Source organism: Salmo salar, chromosome 05 (assembly GCF_965601325.2).
Source record: "Salmo salar chromosome 05, fSalSal1, whole genome shotgun sequence".
Lineage (NCBI taxonomy): Eukaryota > Metazoa > Chordata > Actinopteri > Salmoniformes > Salmonidae > Salmo > Salmo salar.
The window spans coordinates 59,301,451-59,321,624 of NC_138295.1; the positions used below are offsets into that span (position 1 = coordinate 59,301,451).

The 20,174-nt window shown below is 41.8% G+C and overlaps 1 protein-coding gene across 2 annotated transcripts in view; it reads left to right on the top strand.

The window, feature by feature from the left end:
- The window catches only part of LOC106605274 (raftlin), a 67,119-nt gene that overhangs the window by 40,648 nt on the left and 6,297 nt on the right, over nt 1-20,174 (top strand). For both annotated transcript variants that reach the window (XM_014200731.3, XM_014200732.3), the window contains exons 7-8: nt 6,508-6,626; nt 18,278-18,381. In XM_014200731.3, the coding sequence (XP_014056206.3) occupies nt 6,508-6,626; nt 18,278-18,381 (223 nt within the window). The remainder of the gene's footprint in view (nt 1-6,507; nt 6,627-18,277; nt 18,382-20,174) is intronic.

Here is a 20,174-nt window from a genome sequence, read left to right on the forward strand (position 1 = left end):
TCCCTGCTCATCTGCGTGAATGTGCCTTAGGCATGCTGCAAGGAGGCATGAGGACTGCAGATGTGGCCAGGGAAATAAATTGCAATGTCCGTACTGTGAGGCGCCTAAGACAGCGCTACAAGGAGACAGGACGGACAGCTGATCGTCCTCGCAGTGGCAGACCACGTGTAACAACACCTGCACAGGATTGGTACATCCGAACATCACACCTGCGGGACAGGTACAGGATGGCAACAACAACTGCCCGAGTTACACCAGGAACGCACAATCCCTCCATCAGTGCTCAGACTGTCCGCAATAGGCTGAGAGAGGCTGGACTGAGGGCTTGTAGGCTTGTTGTAAGGCAGGTCCTCACCAGACATCATCAGCAACAACATCGCCTACGGGCACAAACCCACCGTCGCTGGACCAGACAGGACTGGCAAAAAGGGCTCTTCACTGATGAGTCGTGGTTTTGTCTCACCAGGGGTGATGGTCGGATTTGCGTTTATCGTCGAAGGAATGAGCATTACATCGAGGCCTGTACTCTGGAGCGGGATCGATTTGGAGGTGGAGGGTCCGTCATGGTCTGGGGCGGTGTGTCACAGCATCATCGAACTGAGCTTGTTGTCATTGCAGGCAATCTCAACGCTGTGCGTTACAGGGAAGACATCCTCCTCCCTCATGTGGTACCCTTCATGCAGGCTCATCCTGACATGACCCTCCAGCATGACAATGCCACCAGCCATACTGCTCATTCTGTGCGTGATTTCCTGCAAGACAGGAATGTCAGTGTTCTGCCATGGCCAGCGAAGAGCCCGGATTTCAATCCCATTGAGCACGTCTGGGACCTGTTGGCTCGGAGGGTGAGGGCTAGGGCCATTCTCCCAAGAAATGCAGGTGCCTTGGTGGAAGAGTGGGGTAACATCTCACAGCAAGAACTGGCAAATCTGGTGAAGTCCTTTGTTCAGGGAGACATTATTCCATTTCTGTTAGTCACATGTCTGTGGAACTTGTTCAGTTGTTGTTCAGTTGTTGAATCTTATATTCATACAAATATTTACACATGTTAAGTTTGCTGGAAATAAACGCAGTTGACAGTGAGAGGACTTTTCTTTTTTTGCTGAGTTTAGTTATGGAAAGTACTCAGTCATTTTTTCATCCGTCTGTCAAACCTCTTATTTTGTTCAAAGTTAGTAAATAATGTAAACAATTAATAATAATAAGACAAAGGAAATGATGACTTAGCTATTGCCAAAATGGCTCCATATCCTGTCCCCTTTCAAATTGTCCAGTCTGTGCTGTTGCTGTTCTGGTAGTGTGCTGTACTACTCCTCTACTGCACATTGCACTCTGTGTCTAGACCCTGGGGCATGCCACTTAATTCTGATGGTGACGAAAAACCTAAGCTTGAGTAAATAAGAGTCATAATTCATTCATCTTCTAAAGTGAACGCATTAGCGCCTCTGAAACACAGATAATTAACCTGATGGCAAATGAGTGCCTCCTTGCATATTTTCTCTCTTTAGAATGGGGTAATGAACCGCGTTATTATAATTCCTTTATTCTAGTAGGTTATTGTAATATATTTACCATTTTTATGTGTGGTTAAGATATGCATCTTTTATTACAGAATGAGTGTATTCTAAAAAATAAATATTGGCTTGTCCGTGTTCTGTATTGATCTGGAAAATGTCAGCTCTCTATCATAAATAGCTTGTCAAGTGCACTGTATTGGGAACAGCCTGTCAATGCATGCCTGCCAAACCCTTTTCAAAACAGACAGGTTTGTCTAGATGAACGTTGTGTTCGTGTGACCCTCTTGGGAACTGTGAACGGTAGGATATCAAAGCCAAGGCAACATCATGTGTTTGTTGCTAATTACATCAAAATGGAGGAGCGTCTGGTTTTAACAAGCCTGAGAACCCATGGCCGTGCAGACAACTCCAAATTTAGCACCTCTTTGAGATCCATTTCTGAATACATTAGAGTATGAGAAGAAACTCTTCTCCCTGACGCTTGAGACCATCTAAGCTCTATAAACATCAAGGGCATTCTGGAACGTGAAGCGGCACAATAAAAGATGTAGCGTGTCAGTGGCGATGACACTCAGTTTGATTGGAGATTATAATGACAGTCGCAGCAGAGCACCAGAAGTGCAAAATAAGTGTCACTGATTGTCATAATGTCCCCTGTGAAATACAACTGTGTACCAGTACTCTGCATGATCTTCTTGTGCCTTGTTTTTTTTTTCAATTCCCCTTTTGATGTTTTTTGAAACAGGCCTTGTTGTTCTTGTTGTTAAGCTCTTCCTCTGAACTGTTTGGTAGTGCTACTTTTCCGATGTTCTCCCACTTTACATGACATCATAGGCCTACCAAAGTAACCGCTAGTGGAATAACCTATATATGTAACAACCCTAAAACAAGCCAAGCAAATTTGGTTACCGGTAGGCAGTTACCCCTTTTAGGTTCTCTTTGAAAACAGAATTAACAATGCTAATAACTATGCATCTCCCTGTACCTTCTAGTTACAGAGGAATCATCTCTCTGCGATGTAAAGTTTCCCTCCATTGTTCTGAACTTGTTTCGCTGTTGTTTACTCCTACAGTCCTTCGCCTCTTCGAATACATATTCATGAATTCTCCCTGCTCGGCTGGCCTTTTGCTAAACCCGGCGCTACCTCCCGATTGTGGCTGGCTGTCGACAGCCTCCCTGGTATGGTCCAGGGGAATACCACACATACAGTGTGTCTTCCTGCTCCTCTGCCCTCGCCCCTGAAGAGATGGGTTTCCATGGTGAAGCTCACTGAGGAGGCGGTGCGGTGGGAGGGGGGGGGGAATAAGTCCTGTTTAATATCCCGGCGTGGCTAGGTGGGATGGAGGCGGGAGACTGGTGGGAGTGGGTTCAGAGAGAAAGAAACCTCGCCGGCACGGAGGGTCGGATATTAGTTTGTTATTGAATTCGCAGACCGTGGCACTGGCAGGCTGCTTCTGTGTAACGTTAACGGCCCTGCCACCCTGCGGCGTCATGAGAGGGGCATTAAAGATTTATACCCAGCCCAGCGTGTCACAGCACCCCTGCAGCCCTACACGGCTACGCCACGGCTGGAGTTCTGAGGGGGAGCAGTTTGTTTACTGGTGAATTGACACTAATGGTGTTGATGGGGAGTTTTTCTTTGTTACACTTAGCTTACGCTATCTCCGCCGCAACAATGAGGATTTGTAGCCGGCACTGTGAAACATTTGAGCTATTCATATGCATGACAGCTAGCATAGTGCTTGGCTTTCAATATTCAGGCAAAGCCGGTGGAGAGAGAGAGAGTTCCCCAGAATATGAAATTCCAATAAGGTATTACTTCAGAGTGAAAAGAATCTGGAGGAAAGTTGTGCTGGCAATTTTTATGGCCAAAGATTGGTTGTGCAATAGGGCTTGAAGGCCAGTGTGTTTGTGTGCGTGTTTGTGCATGTGCGTGACTGTGAGCAGTGGTGGAAAAAGTACCCAATTGGCATACTTGAGTAAAAGTAAAAGGTACCTTAAATGAAAATGACTCAAGTAAAAGTGAAAGTCACCCAGTAAAATACTACTTGAGAAAAAGTCTAATAGTATTTGGTTTTAAATATACTTAAGTAACAAAACTAAATGTAATTGCTAAAATATACTTAAGTATCAATAGTAAAAGTGTAAATCATTTCAAGTTCCTTATATAAAGCTGTCACTTCCTGACCAGTAAAGGGCCTATTTGTTATTGTAGTTTGGTCAGGACGTGGCAGAGGGTATTTGTTGTACATGTTTTTGGTTATGTGTTTATATAGAGGGTTATTTTGTGTAAAGTGTTTCTGGGTTTAGTGGTGTATCTATGTAGAAAGGGTATTTGATTTAAGTGGTTCAGGGTTTATTAGATATGTATTTATGTAAGATGGGGTGTTTGATTTATGTGTTCCGGGTTGTTGGGTATGTTCTTGTATTGTATTTCTAGGGGGCTGGTCTAGTGTTGTATTTCTGTGTTGGCCTGGTGTGACTCTCAATCAGGAACAGCTGTACATCGTTGTTGCTGATTGAGAGTCATACTTAGGTCGCCTGTTTTCACCTGTTAGTTTTGTGGGAGATTGTTCTTGTTTAGCTGTTTGCCTGACAAGACTGTCCAGTTTGTTTGTGTTTTTGTATACGTTATATGTGTTTCCCTTCTTCACCAAATAAAAAGATGAGTATATATTTTCCCGCTGCGTCTTGGTGTCTACCCTATGACACCCGTGACAAAAGCAAACCATTCGGCACGATTTTCTTGTTTTTTTACGAATAGGCAGCAGCACACTCCAACACTCAGACATAATTTACAAACAAAGCATTTGTGTATAGTGAGTCCGACAGAACAGAGGCTGTAGGGATGACCAGGGATGTTCTCTTGATAAGTGTGTGAATTGGAGTCTTGCTAAGAATTCAAAATGTAACGAGTGCTTTTGAATGTCTGGAAAAATTGATGGAGAATGTAGTGGAGTAAAATAGAATGTAGTGGAGTAAAAGTTGTCAAAAATAGAGTTCAGATACCCCCCCAAAAAACGACTTAAGTAGAACTTTCAAGTATTTTTACTTAAGTACTTTACACCACTGACTGTGAGTGTGATTTTGGAAGTATATGCCTTTGTGTAAGGCAGGGTACATTATTCATGTCATATTCCTCAAAACCCAAGCTACAACCAGAAGTCTGCCCGGTAACCACAGGTACGTGGCTCCCAGCCTCCAAACCTTTGGCTCATAGGAGGAAACCCTGGCCAATCCACACACATTAGTAACCCCACTCTTTCTATATCTCTCCTCTCTCTGGATTCCTGCCTGTCCCGTTTTTAAATATAGATAAGCTGTCACAGCCCTCCTGTTCTCCCCGGCAGTGCTAAGCACACATGTTTAAGTCATGTCAGTAACAGACAGGACTTGGGGCAGGGTCATTCGGTTGCTTCTGCGGGTCAATAAGGCTTTAGATTCCCCTCCTTGTTTTTTACTCCTCTGTGTCTCTCCTTCAAAGTCTATGTCAACCTAGCATCAGTCTTTCTCACTTAGTGCCTGTCTTCAGTCCACACCCCTGTCACTGGTTGTCACCTAGTCAGGTTGGTGCTCCGTGTCAGTCGGTGTCACGACTCACGCCGCCATTGTCACTATCTATCAGTACGTCTGTCACTCTTTGTCTTTCAGTTCACTCTCTATGTGTCAGAGATAGTATGCGCACATCTCACTCAGTATGTTCAACCTCAGGTGCCTGGAGAGGATAGGCTAGTCGATGAGATTACATTGTCCCATTGCGAATGAACACGTGTTTCCCTCCAAGCTTCTGTTTTACTCACTACATTTAAGACTCAACTCAAAATGTTATGCTGTTATTTGTGTTGGCCCTACATGTCCCCCAAACCTCTCAACCCCACGGTGCCTCAGTGTCTGGCAGCATCATGCCAGAAGGCAGCGTGTTCCTCCTAAAGCAAAGGGACTCAATCCCTGTGTGCATCTCACCTGAGTGATCCCAGTGCATCGGCAGGCCAACACAATCTCCAAGAGGGCTTTCCAATTACACGCCAAGCAGGGAGACGTCTGATGAACAATGGATGGGGGGGATGTAAAGGAGGGGTAGGGTGGAGGAAGGATGGAGGGAGGGCGGGAGAGGGGGGGAATGAACAACGACCATGTCTGTATTTGAAAGGAGCCAATAGATGTCTGAGAGATCTTCAATTGAGCTCGTCCAGCAGCCTTAAATGGGTTTTCTGGGGGGGAAATAAAGGACCCTGTCGTCCCCTCCCTTTCCAGCCGGCCCTCGTTCCCCCATTATTAGGGCAGAGTAATGACATGTGGAGTGTCTCACGGTGGAGCCTGGGCCGCACAAACTCTATTAGGGTGTAAATGGTACAGGAGTAATGAGAAAGCACTCAGGCCAACTGAGAGCCCTGGTCTGAAGGGCAAGAGGTTCTAGCACACTGCTCAATGGAATCAAAAGAAATGCGGGATGGAGAAGAAGCTCACCAATGTTTCTATACCAATAGTGCCAAAACTGGGAATGTTACCCATATCCATGGGGTTGAAATGAAATAGAGTCTACAGAAAAGCAATTTTATGGTACCATGGCCCTGTCTTGGTCTAATAGTCCTTCCATGTAAATATCTACAATATGTAAAGCATATCATTGTTTTCAGATGAATCGTGTTATGCTTCAACAATCTGTCCATAATACCTGTCTGTTCATCTATAATCTCTCCAAGCTTCTTCCCTGAAGGAAACATTCTTCTCCCCCTCTCTTCCCTCTCTCTTGTTCTGTCATAGCTACATAATCCATAATCCATAGCCCTTGCTTATACAAATGGTCCATGCTGCAGCCCTGCCTGGTAATAAATGGCCCAGTGTGTGTGGGTTGCTGGTCGGCTGCATAATGTCATTAACTTCCCTCTCCTCTTTGCACAGCCTAGAGGCCTTGGAGACAGACACAGACAGACACCCTCCATTCTGTAAATACTAACTCCTTCATGGCCTCCCTCTCCATTTTCTACAGATTTGCAGCCTAAGTCAGTGGAAAGCATCTTCATCTTCCAGGAGGGGACGGAGGGCGGCGACCAGAGCGTGACCACCAAGTACGACGCCATCGTTGTGGAGCAGTGGACTGTCATTGATGTGAGTGGGCTTTTTACATGGCTCTGAGTATTTGAGTGTTTTCCAAGGTTGGAGCTGTTTGTCCTTACATTTTACTGTGAGAGTCATCATATGAAAATATTCCCTCTAACCATGGTGGCTATGGCACGTGTCACAGTGGCTTGTCTTATCTGCAGCAAAAAAGCCCTTATCTGGCCGGCCATTAAATCCCCAGTTTGCGCAAATCCAAGTTGGAAATGGATTTCTGTCTACTTCTGAAGGGTTTGAGGCTTTTTTTTCTATGTGTGTGTGTGTGTGTGTGTGTGTATCACTGTCAGAGTTTAGAGTTTGAGGCTGTCGAAGTGTGAAAATAGACTTATGTCCCCTAAATGTGACTGGAGCATCGTCCAGCTCAGAAAGGAAGTCGACTCACAAAGACAGAATTTAACACATGACATCAAAATGCTCTTAACCCTTTAAAATGACTGAAGAATTCAGACTACACAATATTCACCGCCTTAAAATGTAATGTTCGTCAGTGTCCCACACTACACAAAAACCTAGGCGCTTGTGTCTTGTGAAGGTTATACACTGAGCAATTTTGAAAATCATGGAGTATGTAGGTATCTTTATGTGAATACTGTGGTAAAGATACTGCAATAATGTCTTTATTAAAGATTAGCAATTATTTTATCAACCACTGAGAAATAACATGGATTTTATATACTTTTTTAAGCACCTTTGGAAGTTCATTGAAGGACAAAGCAACAATGTGTAACAACTTTAGATGTTCCACATTATAGTTCCAATGGATCCAATCAAAATGTGCTGGCCAGGACTTTATCAAAAGCAATTTTGCTCGACTAATCTCTCCTGAAGTTAGCTTGATAACACTATTTTACAAAGGATGATCAGACTTCATTGCTGGCACATTCATTATGATAACTGCTTAAAATGTATATGCAAATTATCCTCACCGCTCATTGTCGTTTCGGTGCCAGAATAATTACACTGAAAAATTATGCTGAATATTGATTGGGATATTTTTCTTCAGCGCTCTCGTTCCCGTCATGCTGAAAGACTGACAGGTGGTTGGATTTATGAGCCACGAAAACAAGAAAACAGGCTGGTTCACTGAGAATTCAATCAATATTGTTGGGTTGAAGCAGGAAGTACAGCTTTTCTCAGAGATTTTGTTTTCGTATGGCATAGAACATGTCAAACTTCTGTTTTAATTGATAGCAAACTTTTAAAACAAATCTGTTATTATAGTATATTTTTGCGCAGTATTCACAATCACGTTGGTAGAATGTGGTATGATTAGTACAGTGTTGATATGTAGAGCTGTTTGTGGCCAAACTGTTTGTGGTCTGTTATCTAGAAAGTCAGACCTTCCTCAATTGTCACTAATTTCACATTTTTGTGGGAGATGGGGTCATTTCGACAGCAATTTATTTGGTACTTTAAATTCATATTAGTCAATATGTATTCACCATATAAGAATGTATACGTTACACCATTTAATCAAGAAAAGTAAGGCTAAATAATAACTGTACAGATGCTCAGAATTCTGCGTAGGTCTATGGATGGACATTCTACCTTAGCCAATCAGAAACATACTTCCCATTTTCTTCAATAAATGACTATGCTCTGATGAAGGCCGACTGACCAAGCTCGGCTACAATGAAAGAAATTTGCATCTGACTGGAAGACTTTTTCCTATTTCTACAATAAATGACTAAATGAACTGAATAGGACATACAGTTGATTTTCATGGAGCCCGCAAAATGAATAACTAGACATAATTTCCTACACAATGAAATTCAAATTAGGACTGTGCTCCCGTCTCTCCTATCAAAAGGAAAATCAATATGAAAGTTCAGCCTTGAATATAATGCAATGCCTCCCCTTATCATTGAGCTCTTAAAGCTGCAACAAAAAGTTCCTGTTCTTGAGACCTCTGAGAAATATTCTTTATAGATTTTGCAACCTTGTAATTAGTTCTTATTGATGGAAGGGAATGAACTACTTAGTATACCGGCATGTTAGTGTATTTCTAACATTCTCAGTTTCTAGATAAATTATCTAACAAATAACATGAATGACAACTGAAAACAACAGGAAGTGGATGTGTGTGAATATTACTTTATGATAGCACTACTGCTAATATTTAATGCCTAACTGTGTCCTTTGGGGATTTGGAATGCATGTGGTGCAATGTGGTCAACATTTGGGTTATACTGTGGCTCAGTTGGTAGAGCATGGTGTGTGCAATGCCAGGGTTGTGGGTTCAATGCCCACGGAGGGCCAGTACAAAAAAAAAAAGAAAAATGCATGAAAGAAATGTATGCATTCACTACTGTAAGTCGCTCTGGATAAGAGAGTCTGCTAAATGACTAAAATGTACATTACTTGAGATTTTATGAAGTGTTATACTTAAGTGATAATTCCCGAAAAGCCAATATTTGGAGGATATATTTACATTTAGGCATTGGCGTTGTTTAAAAATATATATTTAACCTTTTATTTAACTAGGCAGGTCAGTTAAGAACAAATTCTTATTCTACAATGACGGCCTACCCCAGCCAAAGCCAGATGAGACTGGGCCAATTGTGCACCGCCCTATGGGACTCCCAATCACAGCCGGATGTGATTCAGCCTGGATTCAAACCAGGGACTGTAGTAACGCCTCTTGCACTGAGATGCAGTGCATTTGACCACTGCGCCACTCGGGAGCCCACAATATATCCTCCAAACACTGACTTCGAGGGCATTATCACTTTTATACAACGGGTTACCAACACATTGAAATAATGATTTACATATTTGTATTAAAAACTTTATTTCGCTGAATTTTTTAAATACTATTTAATCCTTCTACAAGGTATAGTCCCGACACAAATCTAGGGTTGCTACCCAAGCAGGCTGGTCATTCGTTCTATCGGTTCGGTTGCCAGAGATGCGACCCAGTTGTTCAGTCTTTTTGTTTTGTATCTATGGACGTGACCCAGTCGTTCGTTCTGGCAACGTTCTTATCGCTTGCTTGCTAGCTAGCCAACTACAGCTAACTTAGAGTCACGTCAAACAGTGCAGTCAAAACAACAACAAAGTAGCTGCATTTGCATTTGTTTAAGCTGTTTTCTAGTTACATTTATTTGTGTATAATGCCTTGCAAAAGTATTCAACCCCTTGGCGTTTTTCCTATTTTGTTGCATTACAACCTGTAATTTAAATGGATTTTTATTTGGATTTCATGTAATGGACATACACAAAATAGTAAAATATATATATATAATAAATAAAAAAACGGAAAAGTGGTGCGTGCATATGTATTCACCCCTTTGCTATAAAGCCCCTAAATAAGATCTGGTGCAACCAATTACCTTCATAAGTGACATAATTAGTTAAATAAAGTCCAACTTTGTGCAATTTAAGTGTCACATGATCTGTCACATGATCTCAGTATATATATATATATACACACCTCTTCTGAGTACAGATCAGGGTTGGGTTATAAAAAATATCCAAAACTTTGAACATCTCACGGAGCACCATTAAATCCATTATTAAAATGTTTTAAGAATATGGCACCATAACAAACTTGCCAAGAATGGGCCGCCCACCAAAACTCACAGACCAGGCAAAGAGGGCATTAATCAGAGGCAACAAAGAGACCAAAGATAACCCTGAACGAGCTGCAAAGCTCCACAGTGGAGAGTGGAGTATCTGTCCATAGGACCACTTTAAGCCGTACATTCCACAGAGCTGGGCTTTTCGGACAAGTGGCCAGAAAAAAAGCCATTCCTTAAAGAAGAAATTAGCAAACACGTTTGGCGTTTGCCAAAAGGCATGTGGGAGACTCCCCAAAGATATTGAAGTAGGTACTCTGGTCAGATGAGACAAACATTTTGATTTTTGGCCATCAAGGAAAACGCTATGTCTGGGACAAACCCAACACCTCTCATCACCCTGAGAACAACATCCCCACAGTGAAGCATGGTGGTGGTAGCACATTGTGGGGATGTTTTTCATTGTCAGAGACTGGGAAACTGGTCAGAATTAAAGTAATGATGTATGGCCCTAAATACAGGGACATTCTTGAGGGGAAAATGTTTCAGTCTCCCAGAGATTTGAGACTGGGACAGAGGTTCACCTTCCAGCAGGACAATGACCCTAAGCATACTGCTAAAGCAACACTCGCGTGGTTTAAGGGGAAACATTTAAATGTCTTGGAATGGCCTAGTCAATGCCCAGATCTCAATCCAATTGAGAATCTGTGGTATGACTTAAAGATTGCTGTACACCAGCGGAATCCATTAAACTTGAAGGAGCTGGAGCAGTTTTGCCTTGAAGAATGGGCAATAATCCCAGTGGCTAGATGTGCCAAGCTTTATAGAGACATACCCCAAGAGACTTGATGCTCTAATTGCTGCAAAAGGTGGCTCTACAAAGTTTTGACTTTGGGGGGGGTGAATAGTTATGTACACTCAAGTTCAGTTTTTTTGTCTTATTTTTTGTTTGTTTCACACAAAACAAATATTTTGCATCTTCAAAGTGGTAGGCATGTTGTGTAAATCAAATAATACAAACACCCCAAAAATCCATTTTAATTCCAGGTTGTAATGCAAAAAAATAGGAAAAATGCCAAGGGGGGGTTCAATACTTTCGCAAGCCACATCTATAACAATGAGCTAATGAGGCATGATCAGGACACTGTTGTTCAGAGGGGCTAGCCAACATGACAGCTAACATAATCACTTCAAACTGAAGCTGGAAAGACTGCAAACTAGCTGTATTTTATTTATTTGTACCTGTTTTCTATTGATATTTCTTTGTATATATCCATAAAAATGTGGCCCTTTTCATGACTTCGACTGGCTGAGAAAAGCTGCCTGTCTGTCTCATCCTGACTCCCAACAAGTTCATTACTATGCGACAGCTGGAGATCGAACTTGAATATTGAAACAATGTTACAAATGTTGGAGAGACAAATGGGAAGGTTTATACAAATCTCCGCTGTTAACTAAATGTTAAGTAATGTCTAGATGCTTTTTATAGTGGAGATCAAGTTTATAAATTGCCTGGCTGGGCTGATGAGACAGTGGATTTCCCAGTCAGATGAAACAGAGTAAATAGGCATTTTAACGTCATAGATTTAGCCGGGGGTAACTTGTGGAATAGACACCGGCTGGAATGAGGTTTTAACCAATCAGCATTCAGGATTAGACCCATCCGTTGTAAAATGTGTCATAAACACATTCTTGGCAACTTCATATAGCATAGATGTGGTAGAGGTCAATAGAACTCAGACCACAGGGATAGAATGGCGCCGGATTGGTGCACGTTCAATAAATCTAACAAAGTGGATATTCGTCAAATCCGTCATGATTGATGTATTGTAACAGGACCACAATGTGGTTACTAATGTCCGATTTGGATATAGTTGGCTGTATTTGCTGCATAACATTTAGAAGTTGTTCCTTTTCAGGTTTAGAAGAAGTGACTGCTTAATGCTAACTCCTGTTCGTATAAGCTGGTATAATAGCTAAAGTACCACACAGAAATCGGTGGTGGTAGTCAAAGTCATTTTTAACTGCAACGCAGTTCATTGTTGACGATGACATGAACATGTATTGGGGTTGACATCCATACAACCATTATACTCCAATTTTTACGTCAACATAGTGTGAAATACACATATAAACAATAGCCTAAATGTATGCTAATTTTGCAGGGGGGCAATGAGGACATTCGGAATCTTTCCACAACGGCATCTTTCCCCCACACGTTTCCATGGCAATTTCCATTGTTTTGGTCGAGTTCCATTGACCTCTACACTGCATCTATTCACAACATGGCTATGAGTGTAACATATATAGGACTTAACTGTTTAACATTCAATAATGGTTTTCTAAATGCTCATTAAGATGCCTTAAAAAAAGTCATACTAAATGCCTTCCTCCATTACATTGAACAACAAGGGCGTCATGTTTTCCCAGTGTTACCTCAGTTTTTCACAGGCTATATTACATTTAACCCAAAAGTGCATGGCCATTATCCGGAGAGGCATTAAACATAGAACTCTACCAGTAACAATACTGTGTGCTTGAGGCACCAGTTAACAGCATTGACATTGTTGTAATTCGTTCCCAGCAATTGTATAAATGCCTGAACTTTGAAGAGCACTACTTCAGTCACCAGAAACCAAATTGTGTTAAAATAGGATTAAAGACCAACAACATAGCGTAAAGATGCCAATAAAGGATCTTTGGAGAGTGAATTTCAGACAGAGGACACTTTAGATGTGGGTCTGTGTGGCTGTGTACGTGGGTGTGTGGGTGTGTGGGTGGGTGTTGAAAAATAGGGGTAGAGTTGTACAGAATTGAAGGACCATGAATGTAATAAGAAATCTTAGGTGCTGGCTTAAGGCCGGTAGTAACCACTACAGAATGTCCGGTCAGAAGGATGAGGCGGATGTCCAGGTTAGGAGGAGTTTAATGGAAGAAGATGTCCACATTTACACACACATCACACACACATCTGACCACTCATGGTTCAGATAACTGAGAATCATGTCCAGTGAGAACGGATATTAACTATGGTTCTTACAGGGAAGCGGAGAAAGAAAACTTAGGCTATAGCACTACTATAATATGAACAACATGGCTGTATAAGCTAGCACAGGTAAGTATATAACAGCCAGGGCTATGCACTACAGCAGGCATAAGGCCTAGTCCCATGGCAATAGACTAAACAACCTATTGGACTTGTACACATGAAACTCAGGCAAATGTGCTCAAATAAATATTACAGTAATGTTGAAATGTATACATAATATAAATACAATGAGCATGAGTTATGTGTGTATTTATATATATATATATATATATATATATATAAAATGCTCACGCATTCCAATGCAAAATGCTAACGGTAGTGCTAGTGGGAGCGCGAGCTAGCTAACAAGATCAACACATGGTAATTGTACACAATAAACCACTAAACTTAGCTCCACATAACATGACACAGATCTCAAGGCACTTACGTTTAGATGCACGCACAATTAAACATCCGACCTACAGGGATTCAGTCCACAGAAGGAACACTTCAGCAGGAGGGAAACTGTGGAAGTGCTCATCAGGATGGGGAAAGCACGTTTCTGATGATAGACCAACTGAAACAGAAGTCCCGGAAATTAAGGCTGCTGATAGGCTGAACAAGATGTGGTGATAAATATTTGGCATGACCTTGGCCAATAAGACACTAACAAAAGTGGGGGGCCTCTGAATAGGAGACTAAGCTGCCCGACTAGAGCAAACCATGAAGGATGGCTAGAATCAGCTGACTGAAGCTGGCCATTTTAACAGGTGTCATCGGTCAGAGGCCCTCTCATGTTAACTTGTAGTCTAGACTCTAGTTCTCCCAACATTTGTCTGTCATGGTGCTAAGCTTGACTTAATTGATGTAATGAGCTGAAATATGCCATCAACCCTATTGGTGCTGCCCGATTTGAGCAGCCAATTAGCATGCAGTGGGTGTTGCAAAATGTTGAATAGCATAAATAGACTAAATTATACATCGCTGTCAGATGAATACCTCATACCTACAATTCTGCATTTTTTTATTTTACATGTATTGAAAGCAGTAACTCCCCTCAGTTAATTCTGAACATTTCATGACTCTAGGACCAATAACATGTATTCAAAATAGCTTCTGAGGTTTCATAATTGTATGTTCATTAATGAGAAAATATGGCCGTTTTTTTTTCTCCATTTCCTGAAAAGTTTCTGTTTTCATTCAACAGCATCAATGGGTCTTGGGGAAATTAGTAATAACTTGCATAACTTTTTAAAGATTATCTAAGCATAGATATTGCTTGTTAGTTGGCTATTGCTTGAAATATGTATTTTAACACATACTGGTCAAAAGTAAACCAAGGCATGTCAATAGTCATGTAGCAGCCGGTGTGGCAGGGAGACCACTGAAGGGATCATTAAAGTGTATCCTTTGCCAATGATTTATTTTTCCTCTGAAGCCGAGGCGAGACAAGAGCTGACCTAGATACAGAGACCAATTTTCACTTTCCCTGTATGAGTCCACTCCTATGGTCAGACTAGTTTGATGAGGGATGTGGAAATTATGCTCATGGCTTGTGGATGAGGAAGTTCCCAGAGAATTCTGCTCGCCGAAATATGTGACTAATACGTCAGCTTGGTTGACATCTAGGCTAACTACATTAAATGTCAAAATGTTGATATATTCTATTGAGACTATGTTGATTATTATTATTATTATTATTATTATTATTATACAGTATATGGTGTGATTAGTCTTCAATACAGCTTTTGGTTTTCAAAAATTTCTCAATCTCTCAATGATTGACATGCAGATTAGGGACTTTTAAGCCTCACTTCAGGATACCCTGTCCATAAAAATATAATGAGATTGTGGTGGAAGAAGTGCAGCACGGTCCAAAGACAAAGTGACAGCTAGGAGGCTAGAGGAGTAGCCTAGATCATTTCCCTGGGCTGATAGACCAGACTACGGCCTGTAAAAACATTAAGGTAGAATTAGACTTATTGCAAAAAGGGAGCTATGTCTGTCATGTGTTATCAAATAGAAACGGTGGAGAATTACCTCAAAACAATAGAGCTCTGTTTTCTTTCATCCAACTCTTAGTGAACTTTGAACCCAAGAGTTGAACTCAACCCCACCCTGCTAGTTTTACTCTATAACGCTGTTCTGTTTTCAAATCTTAGCCCCTACCTCACCGTTCTCCACTCTTGATAATGTAGCCCTTTACCACCCTAGCTTGCACCCCACCCTGTTTTTATATATAGATTATATTTAACACACAAATCAGAACACAGAGTTACTGCTAAGGCGCCGGGTTCCGTTTCTCATGTGCTGATGCAGCAAGGTGACAATGGTGAGATCAGGGGGAGGGAATCTTCCAGAACATGATTCACTCTTTCGAGTCTCAGTTACGCTCAGGAATGAAGAGGGCCATTAAACAAAACTTATTTCCCAATTTACTTTGCTTTTATGGCTTTGAAAATGTGTCCATTTCTGGCATAGGTTCCAACACAAACCCTAAAACACAGCTCTCACAGCTCTGGATTTTCGGAGGGATGCTGGGACTGCAAATGCCAATGTAAATAACAGTTTCAGCAGAGCCCTCTCTACCCTACTGCAGTGTTTCTCGAACAATGGGTCCTGGCCAATTCACACTGGCTTGGGCTTAAGACTTGTTTGTGGTTACAGTTGTTTTGTCTATCTGTTGGTTTGGGACCCACTGCCCTCAGTCTGTACTGTAGATGCCCATATAGCACTACAATGTGTGCACGCATATGACATATGTATATATATATATATATATACATACAGTGGGGGGGAAAAGTATTTGATCCCCTGCTGATTTTGTACGTTTGCCCACTTACAAAGAAATTATCAGTCTATAATTTTAATGGTAGGTTTATTTGAACAAAAAAATCCAGAAAAATGCATGTCAAAAATTTTATAAAATGATTTGCATTTTAATGAGGGAAATAATTCTTTGACCCCTCTGCAAAACATGACTTAGTACTTGGTGGCAAAACCCTTGTTGGCAATCACAGAGGGCAGACGTTTCTTGTAGTTGGCCACCAGGTTTGCACACATCTCAGGAGGGATTTTGTCCCACTCCTCTTTGCAGATCTTCTCCAAGTCATTAAGGTTTCGAGGCTGACGTTTGGCAAATCGAACCTTCAGCTCCCTCCACAGATTTTCTATGGGATAAAGGTCTAGAGACTGGCTAGGCCACTCCAGGACCTTAATGTGCTTCTTCTTGAGCCACTCCTTTGTTGCCTTGGCCGTGTGTTTTGGGTCATTGTCATGCTGGAATACCCATCCACGACCCATTTTCAATGCCCTGGCTGAGGGAAGGAGGTTCTCACTCAAGATTTGACAGTACATGGCCCCGTCCATCGTCCCTTTGATGCGGTGAAGTTGTCCTGTCCCCTTAGCAGAAAAACACCCCCAAAGCATAATGTTTCCACCTCCATGTTTGACGGTGGAGATGGTGTTCTTGGGGTCATAGGCAGCATTCCTCCTCCTCCAAACACGGCGAGTTGAGATGATGTCAAAGAGCTCCATTTTGGTCTCATCTGACCACAACACTTTCACCAGTTGTCCTCTGAATCATTCAGATGTTCATTGGCAAACTTCAGATGGGCATGTATATGTATTCTTGAGCAGGGGGACCTTGCGGGCGCTGCAGGATTTCAGTCCTTCACGGCGTAGTGTGTTACCAATATTTTTCTTGGTGACTATGGTCCCGGCTGCCTTGAGATCATTGACAAGATCCTCCCATGTAGTTCTGGGCTGATTCCTCACCGTTCTCATGATCATTGCAACTCCACGAGGTGAGATCTTGCATGGAGCCCCAGGCCGAGGGATATTGACAGTTCTTTTGTGTGTCTTCCATTTGCAAATAATCACACCAAATGTTGTCACCTTCTCACCAAGCTGCTTGGCGATGGTCTTGTAGCCCATTCCAGCCTTGTGTAGGTCTACAATCTTGTCCCTGACATCCTTGGAGAGCTCTTTGGTCTTGGCCATGGTGGAGAGTTTGGAATCTGATTGATTGATTGATTGCTTCTGTGGACAGGTGTCTTTTATACAGGTAACAAGCTGCGGTTAGGAGCACTCCCTTTAAGAGTGTGCTCCTAATCTCAGCTCGTTACCTGTATAAAGACACCTGGGATCCAGAAATCTTTCTGATTGAGAGGGGGTCAAATACTTATTTCCCTCATTAAAATGCAAATCAATTTATAACATTTCTAACATGCGTTTTTCTGGATATTTTTGTTGTTATTCTGTCTTTTCATATCTGACACATACTGTGGTTTGTCAGTGAGGGCAGATGCAGAGGAGATGGAACACCACACACACTTCCTGTGTGAGCAGAGGCGTTAGCGCATGTGTGCGTGCGACGAGCATGTGTCTTTAACCCAAATCCCATGTGCACTACACTGTCATACCAGCGAACAATCTAACAGAAATGCATGTATTTTGGTATGCATCATACATAGTTCATCATCTGTTGTCAAGAGCTTGGGTAATCGTGACTCTTTTGATGTGGTTTTAATGGTTTATGTGTTTATGCATGCATTCGTTTATGCGTGTGTGTGCCTGTCTGCCTGCGTGTGTGTTTTCATACTTTGGAATTTTGGGTAAAGATTACTTGTCATGCAAATGGGCACAGTTATTGTCATAATTGTCATTTTTGTTAAAATGTTTTGAGCATCGTAATGCATCTCTGAAAAATAGCCACGACAAACCTAATGAGTACAACCCAGCTTTGGTAACATCCCTGTCTCAAAAACCTCTTGGAACTTTTGGAAATGAAGCTTCTCCCAACGGTGCCATTCTGCTCGTAAAATGACTACCAACTTTACCCACTTCTGCTATTGAGTCATTTATATCTACTTGAATATGAAGTTGAATCCCCCCTTCTCTTAAAATGAAAATGCATTATGACTATTATGATAATTATTTCTGAAGTTCACAGTTATTGTCAGTTATAGGATTATACGATAATTGTGCCAGCCCTCCTCGTACTTGTCTTTATGCGTACGTGTATGCATGCGTGTGTATAGTGTTTGTGTATAACTGGAGTATGTAATATTCATGTGTTTGTATTCTCTCTTTAGGGCTTGCAGGTGAAGACAGACTATGTTCCCCTGCTCCAGTCTCTTGCCATGTACGGCTGGAGACTAACGTGTGTCCTGCCTACACCCATCATCAAGACCAACAGGTAACTACTTTGACCTTCCAATACACACTCTCACTAGTATTGAGTTAGGGCCTGAATGACCACCATATCTCCTGGTTACCTAACTCTGGTATTGATTGGTCAACCTGATTAACCCTCTGGAGATTAAACTGCCTTCTCTTTGATTTCGAAGAGCACCCACCTCATTTGGACCAAGCGATGGTCAGCCCATATCACTGGTCAATTAACAGCTCATGGATTGTGGATTGTGGAATGGATTGTGAAGTCAGTCAGAAGAACTCAACAGGTTGTTCAACGAAAATACTAACTGGCCCCAATTGGCGGGTTCATTCGTAACAGCGTGTGGTGCGAGACAGTTTAAACCCACAAATGTGTGTAACTGGAAAATCCCTTCAGAGAAATGTAACGGTTCTTCTGCTCAGCCCCTGCCGACTCATTCATCTTATATGAGGACTATGCACGCACACATTCGCTAACGGTCAACAGCTCAGTCATCTATCAGCAGTCACAACATGTCTTCCAAGTCTTCAATAATACTTGTTTCCCACCTGAAACCCCACTTTACACAGTCACAAGCGCTCATCATTATCACAAGTCAGAACACGTCCAATCCAATATGTACCCCTTGCATTGATTCCTGAAGAACATAACTTATAAATAAATGTCTTGTGAGCTTAGTTCAACTGTCGTACCACATCAGAACCCAAAATATAAGCTTGTTTTGCTCCAATGTTTGTAAACAAAGTAAATGCAAACAAACACTGTATAGCCTGAAAACATGGTTAAAACGATCATTTTAATATCATGGATGGTCAGTCCTTGCATCCATAGAATTTGAGTGGTAACATTTCTCCAACCCCATGCTCCCGTTTTTGACTGAAACAGTGGTGGGGAGAACGCTTTGTTATTGTTTCAACTACTGATTACCGCTATTAGTCAGAGTTATGTGTTATGTCATGCTTATGAAGACTCCAAGTATATGCTTAGAGTTCAACACGGTTGCAGTTAAATGTTTACCTTGCGTAACCTTGTCTCTGGTGGTCGTGTTTGTGACCGTTCCAGAGCTTAGCTGATTAATTACCGCTCTATTTTCATCCCTTGTTTTTTCATCACTCTTTATTTGTATCCCTCTCTCTCAAAATGCAACAACACAACAGCGCAACATGGCTAATTAATCAGAGAGCCGGCCTAGATACAACACAGCAACGGTCATTTCTCTCCATCTCTGAAACACTCGTCTCTTTGTGCACAGCAACGATAGCTGATGACCCATTTCAGATTAGCTTGTTCATTACACTTGTATTATGTTGACTCTTCCATTTTTACAACTATATTAAAGCTAATGCACGTTGGGATACTGTCTGAGGATGAGCAAATTGCACTTCTTCCAATGGAGACTACATGGAGTCTGATCTGCATAGACCTACGTACACACTACTTAGCATCTAAAGTGAACATCCACTGGGACTCAAGGCTTCTTTAATCAACGTAACATGAATGTGAAGGTGCACGTGGTAATGTACAGTATATTTCTGCCACATGAAACATGTTATATTTGGTGTAAATCTGATGTTTGGACATCGTAACTGTTTTAGTAAATAAGTAAGTGCTTCATTATACCGTTGTAAGAAATGACTCAACAGAAAACATGAATAAAGCTGATGTGAACAACCACAGGTAACCACTAAACATAATACACCAAGTTCCCTACCACTGTACCAAAGAAAGTCTTGTTGCTGGTATAAGAAGTTTCTGTTCCAATACTGCAGACACTGACAGCTATGAGAGGACTGTAGCAACAAGGGGCCTGTAAT